Raw genomic sequence first — 26,038 nt, 5'->3', positions numbered from 1 at the left:
CTGTTTTTTCCCTATCCAAAAGTGTTTCAATTATATGGCTTTTTATTTCCTTAGTTCATTTGAATACACTCTCAGGCATTTTTGGGTTGAAAGACCTCTAATTGTAGTGCTGCCTTGTGGACTGAGTGGGCAGTAAGTCTGGCTTCTTTTTCCTGCTCCAGGGACTCCTTTCAAAATTGCCATGGAGAACTGTTCCTGTGGGCAGTTTGCATTCTCACTATCTTATCACTGCAGATAAACTTTAAGGATCAGGTCTTCCAGGCTATTAAATCCGCATCTCTCTAAGCTGCTAGTTTCACAGAATAACCAACTCTCAATTATCAGCATAATTGCAGTAGCAGAATAACACATATAAAACAAAACCAAGGTTGATACAAAAGGTACATAAATTAGATGGTAAGGATACATTTAGTGTCCTCACCTTTGAAAGGCTAGCAAGTGGATTCCTGTTGAGAATAGAGGCTGCTTTAAGCATGCAGGATGCAGCTGGGTGCCAGCAGGATGAACATTGCTCCATTCAGACATAGTGCCGTGGCCAGGAGTGACGGAGGAAGGCAGGGCCTGGTGAATCCACACTGTGGGTTCCATCCAGGAATCACCAAAGAATCCATCCAGGTATCATCAAAACTTGCCTGAAAAATTTAAATTTCATTGAAGATATTATTTCTTCAAGAAAATATGTTGCTGATCATAATCAAAATAGGGAGATAGTCAATGCTCTGTGGTATTTTAAGTGAGGGGATTGTTGCTGAGAGAAGGGGTGATTTTTCTCTTTTGGCAAATAGAAAAAATGCTTGTTTATGAGAGGTACAAATTCTTTGGCTGCAATAAACAAATCTTGCCCAGGGGCAGGGAGGCAAAGCTAAGCTAAACTTTCTCCTTCCCATCTCTAGCCATATCGCTCTGCAGCTGTGCAATTCTTCAGGGACAAGCTCGTGGACACACTAGCTAGCTCTCAAACAAAAAGCTTCAGTCTTTGTTTTTGGCAGTGAAACCAGTGAGAAGCAGCAAGGCAGGCACATAGGTTGTGCTGAATCTTTTGGGATGATCTCTCCCATGAACCTCCTAGGGGTAGGACCAGAGCAGCAGCATTGCTTGCCTGTCACTGTGAGGTACCCTTTCCCAGCTGTGTTGCAAAAAGTAACTGCATTTAAAATGGTCTTGCTTAGTCTGAGAAAATTAGGCTGAGTAACAGAAATATCAAGCAGTCTGCTTGTTTTGGGCTCTAGGATCTTGTATTTAGATACCTACACACAGTGTGATGGAATGCCATGACAGCTTACACAGGTAGTTCAGTCACAAACAAGTAAAGACTTGCACAACCAAGTGAAGGCTGTAAAATACACTATCTGACTTGCAGAGAGCTAGTTTGGATCTGCTATACAATAAGATCAGAGAAAGCGGCCTGAGTAGTAGTAGTAGTAAGTCACCTCTAATTTCCTGTGTCTAGGCACAGTTATCAAGAAAGTTGCAGTAAACAAACTTACTAGCTGCCCCTGTCCTAATCTTCATGCTACTGTGGTTGAAACTGTGAAGAAACATGAAGCTATGCATGGATACAGTTTTGATGGCACTGATTTCTATAAACATTACAGAATATGAACATCTATACTGATACTGTTGACTTTAGCCACATACAAGTTCTAGTAACAGTGAATGCTTTAATGTTGTTGGCTTTGCTCATTCCACCTTGACAAATTATGGATGATATGTTTAATTTCCCATTACTGAACCTGACTGCTCCTTAGATTATGGGAGGACTTTTATTTTCTTTTGCTGATGGAGAACTGAGGTACATTGTAGGGCTGTGCCCAAATTAAATAGGAAGGTATGGCAGAGCAGGTAACTGAATGTGCTTTAGCTGAACCCTATCTCAGTTCTTTCATGCGTATCTTCAATCCTGCATAATTCTTCCTCACATATAAAATTCATCCAGTTTTCCTTCACAAGAGTAAAGACTCTCTTAATGCCTCAAGGTCTGAAAGATCTCTTCTTTATTCCTTGCTTCATGAAGGTTTGCAGGGAAATAGCACAAGACTGTTGGCTTCAACACTGAGATTATGCTGTTGATACATTTCACAAAAGATGCAAATAGTGGTTTCCCTTGTATTTCTGATATCTGAGAGAAATAAACACAGGGATGAATTGTTTCAACAAAAGAGGAGACAAGTGGTGTCAACAAATAGAAGCAGGGATTATGCTTTCCTTCTGTTTGAGGGCTGCTGTACTCTCAGGTGTCAAGCTGAGAAGCAGTGCTCATACCCTGCAGGGACAGACTGCTTCTGTCTTCTGTCTTCCCTGCAGGGAAGACAGCAACGGCAAAACTTTTTTTATTTAGTCAAAAGATTTTTATCTTTATGGTTGTATTAGATAGTTATCAGCATCTCTTGAATGAAGCTCTCAAACACATAATCTGAGGTAGTTCTGTTTAACTCAATGCACACAGTCTGCCTTCTAAGGCAAGGAAGATGACATAGTAAATATGAAATACCATCTCATACTAGTGTTCCATGGACTTCCTGTTCAGCTTCCAACGTACTTCAAAGCTTTGTAGCTGTCTGGTCTCCAGCTGTCCTACAAACAACCTCTTCACCCATGAAGCATGCTGTGGGTAGGGGCAGTTGTTTCACAGGAACCCAGAATACATTGTGTTCCCAGTGTAGGTTCTTGCCTGACTTTACCTCTGGTGGAACAGGAAGAGCTTGAGCTGGACTGTCCTCAGAGCTGTTTGCAAACTATTCTCAGAAACAATGGCTGATGATTCATCTGGCATCGTCATCAACAATCTCCAGGCTTGCCTTTTAACAAATACCCATAGTAAAGAAAGGGGACCTTCCTAGACAGGACCATGTATGTTTTAGTGGTGGATCTACAGAAGAGTAATCTAGTTTTAAGACCTCTTGCAATCAAGTGATTACATATGCTTGCCTGAGATCAGACAGTAAGCGAATTTAGCAGCTCTGGGGACCCTTGTTCCAGTATTGTGCTCATATGATGTGAGCATGCTGACTCATCTGTGTGTGGGAATATATAAATGCCTGCTTATAGCATGTTTTTACAAGTTTCAGTAATAAAGTAAAATCTGTGAGGTTGCAATACTTTCTATGACAACAAAACACAGTCGTCACCAATATTTTAACTTAAAAATTGTTATAGTTTGAAAATGAAACTGAGTACCTTTTTTCATTCATCCTAGTGACACAGAAGGTCACTGATTTAATTTTCATAATCCTTTAAAGTTATTTCTTTGAGTAAATATTTGCTGGAAGATAGCCTGTCAGGGTGATATCTTTTGCAAATGCCTGATTTAATGCTACCTCAAGAAACTTTTCTTTGGTGAGCCCAAGACAAGACATGGGGTGGCCTACCTAGAGGTATGCTTGCTAGTATAATGACAGCCCAAGTGATATTACAGTATCTGAAAATGAAAGACTCCAGAGTAGGGAAGATTGATGGTGTTTACCTTCTGCAGTTGCTAGCAGTGAAAGGATAGTGATGACTGATGAAGACTAAGATACGTTAATGAAGGATGCTTGTACTACTCATCAAGAATGTGAGTTGACAGAGGTTAGGTATCATGCTGGCATCTCTGGGAATGAAACATATCTGGTGAGGAAAGCCTACGTAAGCACATATGGAAGACATCCACTGAAAAACAAAACTATGGATGTCTGCAACATGAAATACATGAAATTTATCTAAGGAAGTTAGAACCATGCTAAAAAAATTGTCTACTGTACTAAAAACAAAAAATCATGAGGAAAGATTAAGTATTGGTCTAGAAGGGTGAAACAAAGAGAAGCACAAATGAACAAAGCAAATCTTCAGCATGGGGCTGCAGGGAATGCTTGTGGTTGTTTAGGCAGACATGGCTCTGCCAGAAATAAAAACTTATTTCAGTTTTTCGGTTGGGTTTTTTTTTGGGGGGTGTGTGTGTGTGTGTGTTGGTTGTTTGGTTGTTTTTTGGGTTTTGTTTGTTTGTTTGTGTGTTTGGTTTTTATTTTTTGTGGGTTTTTTTTTGTGTGTGTGGTTTTTTGCCTTTTTTTTTTTTTTTTTTTTTCCTTATAAGCTTTTAACCAAACTTTAGTTATCCCTATTGGACTGGTGGATATAAATAGTTATCATAGGGGAATATTAAAGTCCTTGAAGCTCAGTTGATTAACAGCATTTAAGGCTGTAGCATGCTATTCTAAAGCAGGGAACTTTAGCTTAAAACCCCTAAATCCTTCAAGTCCTTTTTTTTCCCTCTCTTTTTTATCTTCTTCTCTTACACATCAGTAGATGAAGTCAGTTCTGAGTGTTTAATTATATTTCCTTAAATACCAAGAACACACCAAAAGGTATTTAAACACTATACATGTTGTACTTCACAGAGTACAACACAGAGATGGCAGGAAAATGTACAGAAAAGTGCCCTTTCTTGGGATGCATCAGCTCACACACCTTCCTGGAAAAGACAAAAGGGCAAAGATAAAAAAACATCCATGAGAAAAAAAAACATCAACAGCAGAAACCTGCATTGCTGTATTACCTTCCACGTAATCTGAAAATACTTTTTCCAAAATTTGAAGGCATTTCGTAAGAGCAGTCAGAAGCACATTGGTTTTTTTCTTTTTCCTTTTCAAAGCAAAGCAAAGTTCCACCCTTGCTGTCTCTATTTTTTTCTTCTCTCTTAAGAAAAAAAAAAAAAGTTTTGAGAATTTCATTTTTCTATTCACTGCAGTCCTGGCCAAAGTAAAGCCCTCTTTTACATTGACGTCAAGATCTTTACTGAGATTAGGGTTTCATTTCTCTATTGCAGCAATTAGCTAGGGAATGTATAAAAGGCTTCAGGGAAGCAAGTTAGGACTTCAGAGGGGAAAGCACTTTACACCATAGGCAGATAGCAAGAGAGAGGAGGACGAGAGGAGGAAGGCAGGAATACAGAGAGGCGAGGGGGAGGGGAGGGAGAGAGAGAAGGAGGGAGGAAGGGAGGGAGGAACAGAAAGTTTATGTACATAAACCTTTTTTTTTTTTTTTTTTTTAATGTATTGTTGCACCTGGTAGCTAGCTTTACTGACACAGAATTGAGAGCTCTGTTCAGTGCTTAAATAGCTGAGAAACAATGGGATAGTGCAGGGAAGTTAACAATTAACAGTCTCAGCTTAAATTTTGTGACTGCAGGGAACTGGAAACACAGCTGCCTCTCTCTTCAACAAATTCAGGTCTCCTGGTTAAGGGAAGAATTTTTGTTAACATCTTAGTTTCTGAAAAATAGGCAGCTCCGAGTTGAATGAGTATCGTGCAGTTATGGTTTTAACCAGCCTGCTCATATTTAACCATCTCTGCTCATTTTAAAGACAGAAGCTGAGAGAAGGGTAATAAGGCTTTTGAAATGTTTTTTACTTTACTTTTTTAAATGAGAGTACAGAGCAAAAAAGGGAGCTGAGGGTATCCGGCTGAAAAGAAGCAGCAAGGAAGATGGGTCTGCTAAGTGTGGATTTGTTGATCACGCTTCAGATCTTGCCGGTCTTTTTCTCCAATTGCCTCTTCCTTGCTCTCTATGACTCTGTGATTCTCCTGAAGCACATGGTGCTATTTCTGAGCCGGTCCAAATCTGGGCGCGGTGAGTGGCGGAGGATGCTGACCTCGGAGGGGCTGCGCTGCGTCTGGAACAGTTTCCTCCTGGATGCCTACAAGCAGGTGGGTACACGGGGATGGGGACTGGCAGGCTAGGGTGGGTGAGCTGCCATAAACATCCCCATTGTCAACAGAGGAAGGAAGGAATGTCTCTGTGCAGTGCAGGCTACCTCTTATTTGATGTGAGACATACAAGCTGAAAGGAGCAGTCCTTTTAAGTCAAGGACTAAGAATTCACCAGATCCAGGAGCTGCTGCCTCTCTCTTCTGCCACTCTCTGCAGCCATAGCCATGCCACTTATTTTAGCCATGCCTCAGTTTCCCCACCAGTAAGAATAATGATGTTCATGTTTATAAAGTACTTCAGGATCTTCATATAAGAACAACTGTAAAGTACTTTAGATGTTTTCACAGCTGTTTTGTTGTTTAAAATTGTTTGCTATGTGATATCCTCTGAGAGTATAGAAAGACTGTATCTTCAGTTAGAGCTCTATATAGGTGGATGTCATCTATGCAACAGACAGAATTGTTTCAATTAGAGTAAAAGATAGAAATGAACCTTTGTCATTACACTGGCATTTTCTGTTGCTCATATGTTAGTTTTTATATTGGAGGAAGCATCCAAGTAATAGTAAAATTGGGCATGAAGTGAAACAGCCTTTTTTCTTCATGAAGCAGTGACAGAGGGGCACGTCAGAGATTAAAAATGAACTTCACTAGCCGAGAGGCAGCTGCCTGGTGATTTAAGCTAATAAAGCCAATAGCAGTTATACAACAGGTACTTTTTTTTTTTTTTCCTTTTAAGTTTTGTACAGACATTACCCCGTGGTACTGCCCAGGTCTCAAGAGGTAGGTATAGCTCCCATTTATAGTTTGAAAAGGTGGACCCCAAAAGATGAAATTTCTTGCACAGGCTACTCAGTAAGTAGAAGTACCAATTTCAGAGCTTTGCAGCTTCCAAAACAGTGTTTAGTCTGTTAATGTGTTGTCTTATTTAGACTATCTAATTTAACATACCCTATGATGTATGGGATCACAGGGGATCTATCCAGATGATAGCTCTGTGTCTTGAAATATTTCATTTTATATTACCTTCCACCAGTCCCCTTTCATTCCCCTTCAACAGCTTTTGTATTTGATCTTCAGCTAGAGATGTTAAGAGCTGGTGGTGTTGGTGATAGCTGGCTTTGTGATAGGTAATACAAGCTGCTTAGCCTGAAATCCAGCCCATGGGGACATTAATTTTCAGTGTAAGACAAATGCAAGTAACATACTTTTGCCAAATGGGTCAGCCTCTTACTGCCACCCTAGGAATCAGCCAGCTGGCTACCCAAATAAAGTGATGCTGAATGAAGCTTACTGTTCTCCTGGCCCTTCCAGTTTCTTTTTTTAGTCTCTTCACAGACATTAAGTAAATTTTACAGTGGCCTTGTTAAATGGCATGGTGAACACAATTGTTCCCCTTTCACAGATGAGGCACGGTAGGACAGTTAACACATGACTTAGTCAAAGCTCCAGTAGAAGTTGGTAGCATGGCTGTGAAACAGCCAAGCTTCCAGTTTCCACGTTTGCAACCTGTATGTGGGCCAGGGTCTGGAGAAGGTGTGGAGCTGTAAGGAGCCTTATATCCATGAGATATTTTCAATCTCGTTTTGCTTAAATAACACAAAATGATTTCAAATAAAGCTGTCACATGCCTTTCTACACTGTCCAAAGTCATACTTGGCCTTTTCCTCCTTACTCTTGATTTCAGCCATGGAAGCCACAGGAGGGTGACTCTATGCTATTTTTGGTCTTGGCATTGAAACTCATACCTTGAACTTTGGTAGTTAAAAACTCTCCCTTATCACCATTAAATAACCTGGGTTGTTCAGGACAGTGAGGGTTTAAGGTCTCTAGAATGAGTTCTTGGTCTCAATGGACTCAGAAGAAAAATGCATATAAACATAACCAACATAACCATATCACCTTGTTCCAAAAAGGGGAAAAAAATCCATTCATTCTGGCTACCCTTAAGATGAAGCTAATTGACCAACACTTCATGAACTCTATTTTTCTTAATAGAATTACAGGCTGTAGAGACAGAGTATCATTGGAAACCTTTGATTGTCACAGAAAGGTGGATAAATGCAGAAATCAAATTATGAAGGAGACACAACAAACTGAGGAGCAATATTAGGAGAAGAAAAGTCATCACCTCCACAACAGAAAATAATTTTCTGCTGCTTCTCTAAGGAAGAGAAAGGAAAAAAAGTTTCAGCTGGAAAGTTATACTGTCAGAGTTGAAAAAAACTGAAATATACCTTGTTTGGCATGTTTAAAAAGCATGAGAAATAGTGCAATATGTTAAAGACTGTCCCACAAAGCATCTTTTCCCTAAAATCATCTTTTTCTAAATCCTGAATAGGACTGCCTGGTTGTGATATCTTAATCTTAGGCAATTAATGAGGGTAGGAAATGAAAATATTAGGGAATCAAGGTACTAATGAGCATGGCAAAATGCAGTTTATACCACAACTGTGATTGCTTATTGCTTCAATTTGCTAGCTGAAGCCAGGTATTAGCAAAGTACTTAAGCAGGTGCTTAAGCTCATTCCATTGAGGAGTATTTGTAAGATAATCATCATTTTTCAGCTAGAACAGCAGAATTGCAGATGTCTGAGATAAACCAAACCTAGACTGCCAATTAATAGGAGACTGGATTAAAGCATTAAATGTGCTTGCTTCTACCATGTTTTGTGTCACTTACACAGAACTCTTCCCAGTACATTTCAGAACATCTTTCACAAAAGTACTCGATGTAAAATTTTCATTAAAAATTAGTGGAAGCCATTCCAGAAAAACCCAGTGGGTAGATACTAGATTATGGAATAAAGTACATTTATTACAAAAAAGGAGTTCTGCCTGGAAAGCACATAGCCTGTCCTAGAATTTGTTTTGTTTCAAGACTAGTGTGTAAAAGAGATGATCTTGGAATAGAGTGTATTTGAAAATAGCTATTCTGATGCATTTTCTCTTCTAGAAAACCTTTTGATTATCTTACCCAAATTTCAACTTGCTTTTGTTCTTCTTGTTGTTGTTATCTTAATAACAACCAAATTACTTCACGACTTTTTTTTTTTTATTATATTATTGCACATGACTTTTTTTTGCAAATTTTTAATAGGCAGGATTACCTAGCAACAACTAAAGATTTTAAAAACCTCAGTGGGGAAGCAATGCAGCGTTTGTTGTACTGTATATATTCAATATTCTTTTTTATTGGAACATTCTATATGATTTATTTTCTCCACATTTTACAGTCCCAATAGAATCAACATGATTTATCTTTTGTTTATTTTTATTTTCTTATGTAAATTTTATCAATGATTAATATATATCTTTTTACTTCCTTAGCTCTTAGTTCAGTATCTGTCACAGTCAGTGTTGACATTTTCTGCACTGTACCAGCTTTCTGATTTATAGAACATCCTCCTCCTATCTCCTATTCTTTTCCAAGAGGCAAGTGTTTCTTACATTACAACAAGGGAGTCTTTAAGACCAGATTACTTGTCTTAATAGTGAGAATTAGAGCCAGTAGCTAAGTTTCTTTAACTTCACATAATTGAAAGAGTTCAACTATTTTATTTTAATGTTATTTTTCTAATTTACATTTGTGTTCTGTTTATCTACAGAAGTGAGTGGATTGCTTCCTGAAGAGCAAGTCATGTATGTATGTGTGTGTATGTATTTACACGTTCATATGTGTTTGTATGTATACAGATATATATGTGTGTGTATCTGTCTCTCTCTATATGTACATACATATATGTATATGTGTATAAATGCAAAAATACACACACAAGCATACATAATCTGCTTTTTCAGGAGTCAGTCTTCTCTTTTCTCTGTATATGTATACACATATATATATGTATATGTATACAAATAGATAGATATGAATTCAACCACACCTATTGATAACAGAAAAAAACCCCACACATTTTTGGGAGGACATTAGTGTGCCTTCTGCATGATTTATATAGGTCATCTGTACAAATGCCAGTGAGGTGTTTGTTTTAGCCTGCAGCACGTGTACTCAATGTTTGATATCGCTTACAGAAATACATTGAAAAAGCTAGAGAAGTCTTTAAAAACCCACTGTATTTACTTTTAAAAGATTCTTTTTTACCTGCTAAGTTCCATGCTTTATTTAGTACTGGAATTAATCTGCTTTCTAAGTTTCCAAAGGTGATAGATTGTCATCTTAAAATGCTTTTTAAATGGGTACAAAAAAGGTTGTACCCATTAGCAGTGCCCCGTGGTGAGGCTTCATGCTCAGAGTTTTACCACAGCCAGATAAGAGCTGTGTTTGAGTAATGCAGAGCTGCTGTTCCTGGCCTCCAGTGGAGACCTGTAAGGTTATTCTTCAGCAAATCCTCCATCTTCTCCACTTCAGTGTCAGGTCCTTAAGAGGAAGACCTTAATGGCATCTCCTTGGAGCAGCCAAGTGCTTAGGAATGTTGTGGTGCACCTATGGGGGTAACAAGCATGTATACATGTATACACACGTGTGTAAATGTATGTTACAGCCCTCAGAAGGATGTCAGTATCTCAAGCGATGGATGGTGATGGGTGTGTGTATGTACTTGCAAAGTATTCTACTGTCTTTAGAACAGGCAAGCAGCAAGTTCTGGCATGACAGACCCAACATGGAGGGAATGGTTGGCCCAGGATCCCAACTTCTCAGCTTAGGTCCAACTCTGGATGTAACAGCAAGTAAACTGGTTCAGTAAACACTCAGTGGGATTTTCCTCAGATTTCAGGGAGGCACAATTAACTTACCTTTGGTTACTTATGCCTGCCTGATAGGGACATAATTTATTCATAAAATAAATCAGTATGTGAAGTAGGACAGTCCAAAAATTGTCATGATAAGAGCATGCTACAGAGCATTATCACAAAGCTGGGCATGAAAGTCATATAATGGCATAATTCTTTACCCACTGTTTGGCTTTCTTTTTGCTTTTTGGGAAAATCCTTTAAGGGTTGAAACAAAGACATAACCTCTATAATTATTTGTATTGAATTTGTCGAGGTAAGGAAGTATCTTTCTGCATCTGACAGTGATAAAGAGAATTTGTGAAAGAGAGCATGTGGTATAGTTTCAGGGTTTAGAATTAGACATTGTGTGTTATTAAAAATCTTTTATTGGTTTTAAAAAGTTCAGCTTTGGCAGAATTGTTTTCATTGACATTTGCAAATGAAAACAATCTTGAAAGAAGTGAGAAAAACAAAACAAAACCACAATTAAAACCTTTCATGCTGTGTTTGGAACATAAATTCAACAGGATTTGAGCTTGTCATTGTCATTATTTTAAAATATTGTCATTATTATTAATATATAATCATGTTTGCTATAGTAGTGTCTAAGGAAAAACTTAGACCAGGGACCCGTTGTACTAGGCAGTATCGTAAACGAGGAGCAGACAGTTTGTTCCATGGAGTTTACAATTCGAAGACTCAAGACAGACAAAGGGCTGGAAAAGGAATGTGATGACTCCTATCCCCAATAGGGTCTCATCCTACTGGTTTCATTTTGTGGATCTAACTCCACTTCTTCAACACTGACTCTTTGCAGTCTTCCAGTTTCACTCCTATGTGTGAAAAACTGACTAAAAGGACTTGCCTTTTCGTCAAACTCTTGTGAAAGCCTTATTCAGCTGTGGTAGACACAGAAAATTTGCTGACAGGTACCACCCATGAAAAGGATTGTACCTGATCCTTGCACTCAACCTAGTTCTGCCTCTGCAACAAAATGCCCAGTGTATTCATACAGTGCTAAAGTTGAGTTTAAAACAAAATAAAATAATTCAAATTAACTTCAAATGTCCTCCAGGTGCTGACTAACACAGACTCATGAAAACCTCTGTCACCTGTAGGTAGAGTCCACAGGGGCAGCCAGTGGCCACAATGTTGTAGGCTATGCTCCCATCCTAAGGGAAACATAAGCCCTTAAGAAGCTTGCTGTGTGCTTTCTGATCAGAGGAACTAAAATTATCCATTTTCTTTTAAGAGAGTGCAAGGCAAAAGACTCTTTTATACTTTCCCTCTGCCATGAATGCTTATTTTGGGACTGGCAGTTTTTAAGTAAAGAGAGTAGCATTTGACTAGTTATTTTTATCTGGACTGTGCCCTTTTATTTTGTGTCCCACTTCCTTCCTTCAGCTTCACACACCTGATCCTGAATAAAAGACTCTGGACTCTGGGAGAACTCCTGTCAATTCCAGTCTCTGCTCTCCAATTCAAGTAATCAAGTCTCTTAAAGCAAATTGCCACCTACCCATGAAGAGCTCCCTCTCCTATATGCTGCTCCAGACAACGGCTTCTTGTAATTTTCATCCACTACAAATCTCTGTCATGTAAATAAACAAAACAAAAATAATAATTTGTATTATTCTCCAGCCAGAGTCTGATTATGATTTGGATGAAACACTGAGAAATATCAGGCTCACAGGCTATATTTAGCTGGATGGGACCAAATCATATCAAAAGCAGATAATCTGAAAAGGAGCAAAAAGCTCCAGGAATTCAGTTCATTACAAATCTCTGGACTCCAGTCCCAAGCACACCATGTCCATATTTAAATGGCTAATATCACAGACTGCTAATTGTCTGGCAACACGTATTTTCTTTAAGGATTTCACACAGTCTAGTGAATCTGCCAAACTGTTTGAAAGTCCCTCATTCAGGGAATGAAAACCATATTCCTGTGCACAGGATCCTGGAAGGGTTATGCTGCAGCTGATAAAAGCAAAATGAGAAAAAAGAAAAGGTGAATGATAAGGTGATGTTTTGTCCATGGGACATTTCCAGTCCTCATGGAGAATGTACAACAAAGTTAGCAGTATGTGCTATTTCTAGCCTGTAGCTTATAAATAGAGCCTTCTTTCCTACTCCTAAGTCTCCTTCATTTTGCAGTCCATGTGCTAAAGCATCAGCAACCTTGTTCCCTGTTTACTCTGTGTGCAGGCTTGGAGGGGGAGATGCAGTACCAAGGCTGTTGAGCAAACACTAAATTCATACAAATGGTGCAAATCACTACTTTAGTGGCAGGCTGGTTCTTGCTTTTTTCAATGGCCAGGCTGGCTCTCAGAGTTGGTTGGCCTACCTTGTGTGTCCCATGCAGGCTGCCTGGGAGTGGGTGCCTGCTTCCTGCCTGGTTTCCACCTCTTCCAGAAGTCTGGCACTCAATGCCCAAATATTCATGCACGTAAATAAGTACGTGATCATAGAAATGCCGGTTCGCAAGCAAGGGGAATTCTGCTTCTTTGTTTCTCAGAATTTTTATATTTTGCCTGCCTTTGTGTAAGATTTCAAAAGCGGTTTGGCTGAATACATGGAGGTTTTTGTTTGTTTTCTCATTGCATTGATTTTCTTTTCCAAGAGCTATTTTTCTTTCAATAAATGACAACAAAGAAGAGAGCCCAGGCCTACAATGTAGATGATCAGCAAGGATGATATTGTCATCCTGTGTCAATCAGGTTCTGAGCCTGGTGAAATAAAGAGTCCCATTGGGAACATCAGTGCTTCATCAAGACCAATTAGTGGAGATGCTTCTGTTTATGTCTAAGCATTAATGACTGGGCAGGACTGCTTTTTGGAGTGCCTGACACTGGCATGGAACAAGGCACCGACCTAATTACTCCTCTACAAGAGCAGAAAATGCCTTGTGAATGCCTGCTTGGCAAGGAAGTCTCATTAAGGAAAAAAAGTCCAACATGAGCACTCCTAGGAACAAAACTTAAATTGATAGGTAACCTGCGGCCATGAGACTTGCTTCACGGCTCTAGGAAATGAAGAGAACTGCTATAGGGTGACATGGGGTACATTTGCGTTTTATTTCCTAAATCCATCTTTTTAGTCAATAAGAAGTATAAGAGAAAGAATGCAAGCTTGTATTGTTGGAGAACAGTGAAATTTGTTGCCATCCTTGATTTCATTGTTGAATAGTGCTTGACAGGCATTCCCATGCTGGCATTGGATGGGAGTTTTGCAACTCTGTTCCTTCAGGGTTTGCAAACTCACCTAGGAATGAAATGTTTGGTAGACCTAAGTGAAGAGCTGATAATGAGGAGCTTACAGGCTGTAGCCTCTCTTTCTGCTTAATATGATCAAGAAGCAGACTGTGTTTTTTCAGTTTAAGAGTGTATTTTCAGTCATAACAGTTTTGTTAAAAGAAAACCAGAAGAGTGAGGGAAAACAGCTGCTCAGATATTTCTTGTTCCCTGAGCAGCTCTGTTTACTGCTCAGTTTTAGTTGCTCCTATTGTTTTTACCTTTATATATCTTCTGCTCTGAAGAGTGCCAGAAAATATCAGAAATTCAAAGTAGGTTGCTTAATTGTCGTTTCTGAGATAAATTACATGTTATTACTTCTTTTCTTTGACTGGATGAGCGCACACTTCTAAATACTGAGGTCCATTATTCATCCAGGGGGCGGGCGCAACACAGATATTTACATGTCAGGCTTTGCACAAAAGGCATATTTTGGGCAAGCTAGCTCTGAAAAAAACATGTGCTTGGTACTGTAAGAACAGGTAGGTACTCTCTAGGTAAAGAAGGATCTGGTATTTTTGCAGATGTGAAGATGTGTTTCTTGAGATGTGCCTTTTTTGATGGTTACCAACTTACCACAAAATGCTGAGTTGTTTAGCTGGCTTATGAATTGAGTGCAGCCTTCAGGATGATTATATGGCTGACACATGATCTTGACCTGTGTTATTTCTTTGCTCAAGTCTGGCCTTTTACCTTACTCACTCTTGCTTTGCCTATCTTATTGCACAGAATGGCAGAGAGAAATGAGGTTTTCAACAGCTGCACGGAAGAGTACCTACTACATGCTAAGGTGTAGGTGGCCTGTAGCAGCACTTAAATACTGCAAGATGCATAATGCCACTTCTTAAATGCTACAGCTTGAGTCTCTGAGCTTGCCTCTCTCCACATAGGTCCTTTCTTCTCAAAAATTGGGATACAGCTTTTTTAATTCCTTGAGTTCAATGGACAACATGCTCACACAACAGGTCCTAAACTCAGCAAGCCTCACTTGCTTTCGAAAGCGAATGAGCTTAATGGGGTTTTTAACTGTTATTTGGGCTCTAGCAGATTTTACAGAGAGGGATACCAAAGCCAATGTGCTTTCTTGGAACATCACTTAATGTCTTGCCTGCGATGCAGCCACAGCTGCACTTGCCCTTCATGATCGCCATGTGCTTGACCTAGAGAGGTTTGCAAGTCTTGAACAGTTTTTTTTCTGTGGCTCTCTTCCTTTCTGATCTCTGAGTGAGAATGGAGGCACAGTTGTGTCCCAATTTACCTCATAGAAAAGAGTCAAAATGAAGTTTATATTGTGTGCTAGCATGCTGCGTGGCCATCTCATGTAGCTGTGAAGTCTGGCAGCTTTATTGGCAGTGTCTTACAAACTTTACTTTGGTAAGACTCTTGCTTCTATCGCTGTTTTGGTGAAATAATGCTGAGTAGTAATGCTTGAATAGCTGTAGATTTGTTCAGGTACTCAGGTTTCTTAGCGAGGAGATCCAGGATCCAGTATCTACAACATATTTGCCTCTGGATCTGTGCACAGCAGCAATCACATCATTAAAGCATTCAGCTTTTAACTCAGCTTTTTACTGTATCTGACTCACCAGGATATGCTATAATGTAATTTAGAATAGAAGTATACCAAAAATTAGTTGTTTACTCAATTTTCACACAGTTCTTATTCAATGTTGTATTCTATTGACTTCAATTGGAGTGTAGCTTCAGAAATAAATAAATAAAATATGAAAGACTTCAAAATTTGACCCTAATATGTTTCCTTCAAAACAACACTTCTAAGCATAATAAAATATAGGAAACAGAGATAGAAAGAGTGAGGGAAATGCAAAAAGATAATTGCATTACTGTACTAGAGCATGATGATAAAGACAGATACATAGGAACTGCTGTAGCAGAACTCATTAAAAACTAATTGTCTTATGTAATAATATTTTGTGGTTCTATAGTAGTTATCAGCTAAGGATCTTGGAGCCCTCTGCAGGCTCCTCCTCATTCTGGCAGTGTCTTCTGTGAGATGCTTATTATATTGTCTTTTTTCTATAGACAGGGAAATAGGTCAGGCAAAATGACTTTTCTGCAATTGCCTGTTTGGTCTGAGTTACATATGGGGCTAGAACTGAGAACAGTTAATTTTCACTTCATCTTACTTCAATCATCATATAAATTTTCCCCTTTTTCTGCTGCTTTCCCTCCAGTCATCTTGTAAAGAAATATTTCAGCAGAAGGAAACATGTCACTCAACTTCTGATGAGATTACTGCCAAGTGGTTAGAAACCCTTTGGAGATCACAGTCTTGGATGGTCCACTGTTGAAACAGAATAATATACTGAGTGGGCATTTGCAAAGATCTCTTATGTCTGGTATTCTTGAGTGTTTTTATTCTTGGGCTGCAGGATGGAAGAGCATATGTATGTGAAATCTGTAAACCTCTCAAAATTGAAGGGCACTGCATGTGTTGTGAAGATCAGGAATACAATGCAGACTGATTTTTCGTGAATCAGAAGAGTAGCTTGAAAGGTAGAATGCAGTTCAACAGAGCCATATGCAAACCACCAAATTCAGTCTGGACTGGTGAGGCCCCCAAATCCATGCTGGGGAGCAAATAAAAAGGCAAAAAAGGGACCTAGAAAAAGGGACCTAGAAAAAGGGACCTAGAAAAAGGGACCTAGGCACCATAAACAATTCTCACTATCAATCTCCTAGCCATCAGTCTGCAGTTTTTCCAAAACAGTAATGATATTTTGTAAAAAAGCAAACATCTGGGATCTATAAAACGTGTAGCCTGTGAGAAACATGAAGTAATTGTTTGATTATTTTGAGAATTACTAAAAACTCTTTTGAAATTTTGAACACGGTTCTTCAAGGAAGACATGAACAAAGTGAAGAGAATTCAGAGGATGGCAGTGAAAAAAAGTAATGTCTAGACAATTTGTCTCACAGAGAAAAGTTAGAATAAATTGGAGGTAGTCTATCTGAAAGCAAACAAGAATCTGCAAATGCATAAGGGTGGACAGTACTATGTGTGTAGTGGACAGGAAAGACAAATCTCAGATCAAATTTTTTAAAAATAAAGAAGTAGTATACCTGTCAGGAATGCCACATTTCCCTGTACTGTGAGTGGGGACAGAGTAAATGAGCTTTTTGTAGCTTCTGCTTTTGCTGATTTGAAATATCTCAGTGCTAGTGTCCATGCTGGTAGTTAGGTGTACTCTTTAAGCAGGTGACTCTATTTAAAGAGGGTGGTCATAAGGATACTGGACAAGCAAGTTATACTAATTTGCTATGTTTTAATTTGTTTTGCCATCAGGTGAAGTTGGGAGGAGAAGCCCCAAACTCCAGTGTAATCCACATAGCCAAGGACAGTGATGGCAACAGTAGCAGCTGGAAGAGTGTTGGTAGCAAGTGTGGAGCCAAATGCCACCTTCTGGATTTTGCCAACTCTGAGAGGCCACTTGTGGTCAACTTTGGTTCAGCTACCTGACCACCGTTCACAAGCCAGCTGTCGGCCTTCAGCAAGCTGGTGGAGGAGTTCTCTGGTGTGGCTGACTTTCTGTTGGTCTACATCGATGAGGCTCATCCATCAGATGGCTGGGCTGCCCCTGGCATCTCTTCCTCTTCATTTGAAGTTAAGAAGCACAGGAACCAGGAAGACCGATGTGCAGCTGCTCATCAGCTCCTAGAGCACTTTTCCTTGCCACCTCAGTGCCAAGTGGTGGCTGACTGCATGGACAATAATGCCAATGTGGCCTATGGGGTTTCATTCGAGAGGGTATGCATTGTGCAGAGACAAAAAATTGCCTATCTGGGAGGCAAAGGCCCCTTTTTCTACAATCTGCGGGAGGTTCGGCTTTGGCTGGAACAAAATTTCAGCAAAAGATGAAATCCACTCTCTACAGAAGCTGTGTCAACAGATGTGTCCCTTTAAGATGGTGTAAAAGGGAAAAAAAGAAAACATACGCTGGTTTGAATAAGGCCTTTCAGAAGATTGCAGGAGAACACATTTGATAGCAAGGTCAAATGAATGTTAACTAGCAAAATAAAATAAAACGATAACCTAACTACACAGAAACGTTATTGTATGGAAAAAAAAACCCAAACCACTCCTGCACCCGCTACAGGACAGAAGAGGTGAAGAGGCTTCTGCAAAAAGGTACTGCTGGTGAGTGTTGAGATAAGACCTGTCTTGCAGTAACCTGTCTTATGAAGCGTCGGCTCTAGGGTGAGCCAGAAGTGTTGCTGCTGGGAAGGCAATCCATTGAAAGGCAATGCTGTGCATTTCATCGGAAACTTTTCTTTGCCCTCCTGCAAGTGACCTGGAAGGAGCCAGGGGGTTGGAAGTTACTTTGCATAGAAATGCAGTGGAGTGTGTCTCTCTCGGTAGAGATTTTATTGTTCAGAGTCTACAAGAACCACCATGCAGTGCATCCTGCAGGCAGACTGGCTGCTGAGATCAAGGTGAAACATTGTATGCTGATATTTGTACTCTCTGTGGATGCATCTGCATATCAAATTAATTATGTAATTCTATCTATATGTTTGTACTCAGTATACAAGCCTGTGCCTGTTGAGAAAGATGTTAAAATCTATGGAGTTGGACCAAAAAGACAAAGGTCATCAAACAAGCCCATTACAATTTGAAAACTAAAAATCCTGGACTATTTGTTACAAAACAGTGGGAACCATCTAAATCATGCATCACGAGACAAAGCTCAGCTGATGCCAACCAACTCTTAGTTCTCAGAGCTGACAACACACATTTATTAATACTCTCTGGTTCTCTTTGTTTCTTTACCCACCTCGAACTCCTGTCTAGCAATAGGCTTAAATGATATTTCATTTTTATCTTTTTAAAAAATAACTTATTTCTCTCTTTCATTTTTATTTGAGGTAATGACCTTGATGATGTATTTTAGGGAAGGGGGAACTTACGCACAACTTTACCTCATTGAAGTGGAAACCTATACTGTCTTTTACCCTGTTAATTGTAGTCACACTGATTTTTGCTATCTTAGATACCTGCAACAAGTTTATAGCTAAATTAGTTTGTTTGGAAGTTCAGCTGTTTGCAGCTTTAGAACTGATTAGCTGCAGTTCTGCTATTAGGTGAGTCTGTTTCACTCATGTTCTCAAAAGCCTTCCCAGAGATACAAGGAGGACAAATAGTGTGAATTCATGTGAATAAGCGTAAAAGATGGCAGAATTTCATGCAAATGGGTCTGAGGAATTATTAATTATGTTTAAAGAGATAGTATCAACTTAAAGTATGCATTAAGTTTAGGTATTTCTAAAAGTAAAATGATTTAATCAAGCCTGATAAAAAGGCAAGTTTGCAATGTGCTAACCCATTAGAGCTGATAAATGAAAACCTGTAAGGAGGTGGACTATCCAATTTTTCTCTCAATTTGGGCGGAAACATGAAACAGATAAACAGGATTAAGTGGCAAAAATCAAATTAGTTCTTCTAATTTCTTATCCTGCCAGCTGTCAGGAATGTGATATATTAATACTAGCATAGGAAAGAACAGAAAATACAGACATAAATATTTTCATTCTCACAATTTCCTTTTAATATTGTGTATTTCTTCTTGTTTAGCTGTTGGTCTTGTTTAGCTCTTGTTTTAGCCAATGTACATTTGGAAATGTTAGCACAGATCTCAAATGAAAGTGATTTCTCCCATATTCACGTTCATGTTTCCCTTCCTTTTCATGTTTTCCTCAACACACAGTTACACATATACATACACACTCTTCCACAGTTGGTGATGTGTATCAACGAAGGGTGTAAAGAACAGTCTTCAGACCTTCTGATGAGCCCCACTTCCCAGAAGGCATGTGTCTGTACGCATGGGTATATGTATGTATGCATTTATGTATGCATATATATATCTCATAAATTTATATGTATGTGTATGCATATGCATGCACCACAGTGGTGTCTAAGACCAATAATAACAATTATTCTGTCCTCCCATTCATTAATGTTGCTGTAACTCGTTGTTCAATATGGAAGATTATTATACATCTGCATGAGTAACTGGACTGTACAGCTGAAATATTTAAACCTAATATCAGAGAAACAGTAACATGGTTAAATTACATGCTTTATTTTAATCCAGTGTCCTGCCTCTGACTGTATCAGGTGCTTCAGAGGAAGGTGCAATAATTTCTTCTGGATTTTTCATTAGCTTCAGCCCCCTTTTTTTTTTGTCCTCTCTAATGTCATTGTTGGTGTCTCATCATCCCTATGAGAGGCTGATGCTAAGTTTTGAAATCTAAATAGTTCTTGAGGTGGAGAATGCCAAAATAAAAACCCATTATATTTAAGAACAAAGAAAAACAAATAAAACCAGATTTTTTTTTTTTTTCAGATTTAAATTGACTGCTCTCCAATGTTAGTCTCATTTCTTGCTCTTATATGCTAAACCACTATAAATAGGAGTGATCTCAATTTTTCTCCTGTATGTCAGCGACTATATGCTCTATATGGAAAACTACATATTTTTTGTTTGCTTCTTAAGCCAAACAATAATTCATATCCTTATGCAGGTCCATATTCTTGCCTGTCTCTGAATCCCTTCTGGTTTTACTACACTATCTTTTTACTCAGGTGAGTAAAGATCTAGATGCTACTTCAAGTGAAAATATGTATTCATACACCCAGCACAATATATTTTTCTTATTATATCCTATTCACCTCAAACCTTACTAATCCATAGCAATCCAATCCATAGCAACTCCATAGTTTTTGTAAAACTTAAACTAGTAAGTCTTTTTCTTCCTTTTTTTTCCCCATCACACAGTTGAAGTTTGAAGTGTTTGTCTGGAAAATGCTAGCCAAATGTTTAGCACAGCTGTTGAAACATACCTTTAGCTCAGAGAAGTGAGCCTGAGTTAGTAATTCAGTTAATATCCCTTTGCATATCTAAAGTATTTTTCAAGTCCATTTTCTCTTTTTGAATTTCTGTTATTTTTTTGTGTTATTCATAGTTGTCTGTTCATCACATAGGATAAAGGAATTGTAAAATTTGCTCCTGCAAATGGGAAATCCACAGTGATTTTCCACAAGAAAAAATACACAATAACTTCGTTTCTTTCTTCACAACATGAACGCCTTACCCTGCCCAAAATGTAAAGATAATTCATTCCAACTGATTATCAAGCAGAAATATATTCTGCAAATCCTTAAATTTCTCCAGAAAATTTATGGTCAAAAACAGGAAAAGTATTTCAAAGAGAAATGGGTTTTGATGAAATATCTTTTGTAAGTGGCTAATAGAAATAAAAGCTCTTCATTTTTTTTTGGTTGACAAAATCAAAATATTTTATAGAAAAGGTTTTAAATTAAACTTCGTACACCATCCTCAGTTAATGATAGGAATAGCCATATGTCAGATACCCAAAGTTATTGTAACAGTAGGTTGGTTTGAGTCCAGGCAGAAATTTTGCTATCTTGCTAGCATTATACTTAACTCTTGTCCTAGTCTGTTGTTAGACTGGATTTGCTTTTGTCTGTTATTCTCACTTTTCAGGGCACTAAAATCATATTACTCGAGGTGCTTCAGTGTGACATGCATATTCAGCAATAGCTCACAAAATAGCTGCCTGAAAGCATTCTGGAAGGCCACTGTAATAGAAACCCCAATACTGTGTCTCAACATTAGTATGAGAAACTTCCAGTACTTTTGCATTTTGAGCAAGATAAAAAGCTATTGTGTGCTATTATTCTACACTGTTCCGTGCTTAGCATCATTATTTAGCACTGTATAAAATGAATGTAAATCATTTTGTACAGATGAAAATGATAACGTTTTCTCTTGCTTGTGTAGACAATGACATAAATTTAAGCCAGCAGGAAAACATGCACTGTCTATTAAAAAGAAAGAAATATATTATAAAATATATTGTTGAACAACTGTCTGAACACTTTGGAAAAAAAAAAAAAAAAGCAATCATTTTTATGAAGGTGATCTTGGTGGGGAAGCCCACAAAGCTTCTCAAAAAGCTATCAGTGCTATGTGTTCAGGTGTGTGTGGGGAAAATGGCTTTTCTGTGATGCGGAGTGTAGGTTTCTGTATGTGTGAAAGTGGCTTTTTTGTGGTATGGAGTGTAGGTTTAAGAGTTTTAAAGGCTTTCATTCAGTGCTATAACCAAAGCAATAAGTGGTATTGGGTAGGGAATATTGGCCAGTTTTGTTCAACTCTACACCAGTCTATGCTGGATCCATATTCAGTGACCTTTGTGCCCAATTTGGAGGCTTTAGAGAAGAGAGACTGAGGTGAGACAATGAATGCTTGTGTGCTTATGAAGATCGCTAACAAAAGAGTAATTAACTCAGTTGGCGTTCAGATGCCCTCACATTGGCATTCCTCTGTGCACCTTAGTGTTTCTGTATTTGAAAGAGGGGTCTCTTTGGGGCTGCTAGTAAGATCACTGGAATGCAGGTGCCTGTGTGTACTGACTATGTGTGTGTCATTGTTTAAATGTCAAAAATACACTTTGCAGGAGAGCCAGCAAAACTTTGTTACAATACGGTGCTCCATGAAATGTGCTTTCTAGATTTGTTTTTATTGTATTACAATAAATTGTAAAGGAACATATACCTCTTCTGTGTCTTCTTATTCTAATATTGATTTTTAATATGCAGTGGAATCTTGACATTAGGTCAAGGAAACTTAGAACTGTATTTAATACAATAGTCTATGCCACCCTGACTAGATCTTAAGCAATATGAGCAAATCCCATTATAAATGGAGGAACTGAATGTTGGTTAAAGAGTTTGATCACAGACAAATCAACTTCAGCTAATCTGAATATCATTTCCATGATTTTATATATTACTTGACTCACTGTATATGCCTGTGTGTATACTTCTGATGTTCATGTTAGTGAATCCACTGGCTTAAATGTGTCTTACAGAGGTAATGTGAAGTGGAAACGCATTGAGTGAGCATCTCATTCAAATCCACCTTATTCTGCGTGGCTGCCTCACAGGTAGTCTGTTTAATGTGAAAGTCTGTGCATGTGTTTCTGGGGACATGCCAGCACACACAGTGCATACAGGGTCTGCATCGTCTAAAGAGCATGTTCTGGCTGTACCTGCAATTGTGCTTGTTGGAGCACATGCATAAAACTTGTGGGCTGCAGTATGGATATGGCATTTCCTGTCCAGAATGCCACGTGTAAATATTTCTTGCAGAAATATGTGAATAACTTGCTTCACTTTCTTTCTTTTTCCACACCAGTGTCAAGATGTCATGTCCTAGCTGTTCCTCTGCGTCCCTTGGCCATACCAAACTAAGTATTAGTAAGATACTCTAATCAAGGATCCAAAGACAGCAGATTTCCTAGTCCACATAAAACATTCTCCCTTATTCAGTGAGTCAGATGGGAAGGAAGACAGGTCTCAAACACCAGGAGTTTCCAGGGCTGTTGAACAAAGGGACAGATGAGCTCCTGGGACCACCACATCCCCATTCCTGCGCACGTACATGACCTGAATGTTAAAATGGTTAAACTGAAAAAGATAATTTTTCAGAAGAAACTCATCTGACATTCCCTTCTCATAAGGATAAAGGTATATCCAAAGAAAGTCTTAACTTTAAGCAATAATACTTAAGCAACAATATTTTAGTTATTAACCAATAGTACTCACAAGCTGGCATTAAACAGTTGAATTTCAGTGTGATGCAAACAACTGAATTACTTTTATTGTTAAGGTTTGCTGCAAAAAAGTTTGGCTGAACCTTTAAACAACTTTCATATTTAATTTAAGGGCTTGAATTCACCATATGAAGACACCTGGAACTTAGGCACTAGGTGAATCAGATTTAAGTTAAGCATCTGGCACCAGTTTGACTCGAGCTAGTGCTCTTACCTGTAAGACCAAGCCTTGTCTGTGTAGTTTCAACCATGAGGAACCCAAAATTAAAGGCTGTTTGGCAGATAGTTTTCTCAGTGCTATAATGCTAGAATAGTTTCTGCATATGTCAGGTAGACCAAATAATATTTTCCATATAGTGAAGCTGTGTGATTGACCTTTGCTTTTCTCTAGTAAAAAGGTCTTGCTGTGGGATAAAATTATGATTATTGACTAAACCCAAAATTTTCTCAAGCAAGGAGCATTAACTTCTTGATGTCCTTATTCCTAAGGTTGTAAATAAAGCCAGGTGTCTGGTAATCCAAACTCAAGGAAAATAAGAAGTATAACTGAAGACTGGTTCACTTCCACATGCTTAACATGCTTAATTATGCAAACTGGCGCACTTTCAGTTGGCTTTCCTTTTTCTGTTTGTTTGTGTGTGTGGGGGTGAGGTGGTGTTCATTTGTTGTTTTTTTTTAACCGGGAAGATATTACAAAAATGTAAGCACAGGACTAATGTTTAGAAAAAAGGTAATTAAAAATCATAAAACAGATGTGCTCTATCTGCAGCACTTGTCAGAACTCTTGCTTTGTTCTTGACTACAGACCCTTGGAGCTTGTGTTGTTCTGCAGTGTAAGAAAGGGGTGTGTGTCAGAGAAGATCAAAGAAGAGAGTGAGCCTTGGAATCAGCGGTGGAAGAATAGAATATATACCAAATTAGCCCTTTCTTCACCTCAAGTATTTGGATGTCTTATTCCTGTAGACTTATTTATGAGTCCTTGGAGTGTCTCCTTAAAAAACAAAATATAATTCCCTTCAAATTGACTTCTTGGGCAGCTCTCCAAGTTTTCTTCAAAAGATCAGACCTTTGAGCGTACAGACACACATGAAACAATAGCTGAACTTGCCCTAGGTAAGATAATAATTACAAGACATATTAGACCTCGTATGCCTTCAGGCCATATCTCACGTGGAACAGCAGGTTTGGGAAAACTGCTAAAGAATGGTTTTGACTATTTCCAAAGTACACTAAAGGTATTTTGTTCAGCTTTTTCTGGATCATTGGTTGGTATCAGTGAGAGGATAAGAACACTCAGCTGACCACTGATTGTTTCTTCTTCATGTTGTCCCAACACTTCTGCAGTTACAGGTCCAACCCCTCTAGATGTCCTGTTGCAAACTGGCACAGGATTGTCCCTTGCGGTACATTATCTAGAGCTTTCTCCATTCCCATTTTAAGTGGTAACACTTGACTGCTTTAAAATACTATTTACAAGTTCTGTTACCTTCATATGAAAGTGTCTGGTTTTTTTTTCTAACTGACAGGATAAAGCTTTATTTCCCTTTTCTGAATTTTCTGAGACACCCGATCTCCCTTGTTACTAACTGAAAATCATGCAAACAAACCACATACATTTATCCAGGCTGTCATCCAGCCCAATTCTCCCAAGTTTCCTGTTTCTCAGCCCTTTGCTTTAAACCTTAGACCACACTGCCTAGTCCAAAATCTATTTAAAATATCACTTATGTATAAATAAGGTTTAGAGCAGTCATAGGACTTTAAAAATCCCAGGTATGGAAATCAATAGCCAATATTCTGTCTTTGTGTTTTGCAAATCCAGGAGCCATTTGCAAATACCATCCAGGTTTTTCTCATCCAAATTTTGTTTGGGATACAAACAAGCAGGCACTTTGTGCTACCCTATCCTCTGTTTAAAGTAAGAAAATCCCAGAAGTGTTAAAGTTGCCACTGTAGGTTTTTGGAGGAAAATGGTAATTCAGACAGAATACTGTATAGCAAATACTCACTGAATATCTTCTTATGCGCTGGAGGTTACTTGTAGGGTGTTGGTTGATACTGTTGACATTTACAATAAATACTCAGTTTTTCTGCCTTATTCCCATGAAAGATGAGAATTTTTCCCTTTCACCACCACTTTAATATTACCCAGGGGTGCAAGAAAAGCATGCTCCTTTGGGTGACTTTGTTATTTAAAAATAAATCTGTTTCTTGCAACACTCGATACTTTCTGTTTCAGTATTATTCTTCCAGGTCTGCCATTATTCCTGGACAATTCATTGTGCATTTATGCCATTCAGGATCTCTATCTTTCATGAAAGAGGCACTTGTAGTCCTTGTTGTTTAAGCAGCGTTCAGATCTGTGGGCATTTTCCTGGAAGCTTGGTTTTTCTTTCCAAAAAACTGGGCAGCTGCAGGAAGTCATATGATCAGTGGCCCAACAGTTAGAGCAGTGCTCTCTGAATTGGTATTGCACTAGAGATCCTCTAACACAAGTCTGGAAGCGGCTGCTGCCTGACAGGCCTTGATGACCCTGGGCACTGCTGAATTTCTGTTAAGCTTGCACAAGAGTAGTGGTATTTCCCCACTCTCTTTCAAAATATTAGTTTGCACAAGTCCCTTGCATTTGACTAGCTCTTGCCAGGTTGGCGATTCAGTTCTACT

The 26,038-nt window shown here is 38.6% G+C and overlaps 1 protein-coding gene across 3 annotated transcripts; it reads left to right on the top strand.

The window, feature by feature from the left end:
* Positions 1-3,410: 3,410 nt before the first annotated feature.
* On the top strand, positions 3,411-17,639 carry DIO2 (iodothyronine deiodinase 2; the record flags this gene model as incomplete). Of its 3 annotated transcripts, none has more annotated exons than XM_080619431.1 (2): positions 3,411-5,682; positions 17,022-17,639. In XM_080619431.1, the coding sequence occupies exons 1-2, from the start codon at positions 5,461-5,463 to the stop codon at positions 17,637-17,639; spliced, it is 840 nt and encodes a 279-aa protein (XP_080475557.1). In that variant the 5' UTR covers positions 3,411-5,460. The 3 variants fall into 3 exon arrangements, with proteins under 3 accessions (XP_080475557.1, XP_080475558.1, XP_080475559.1); XM_080619432.1 differs by having other exon boundaries at positions 17,022-17,594; XM_080619433.1 differs by having other exon boundaries at positions 3,413-5,605; positions 17,022-17,080.
* Between the last annotated feature and the right edge of the window lie 8,399 nt (positions 17,640-26,038).

The sequence above is a fragment of the Psittacula echo genome, assembly GCF_963264785.1.
Source record: "Psittacula echo genome assembly, chromosome: 5".
Taxonomy (NCBI): Eukaryota; Metazoa; Chordata; class Aves; order Psittaciformes; family Psittacidae; genus Psittacula; species Psittacula echo.
This window is presented reverse-complemented; position numbering and strand designations above follow the sequence as displayed.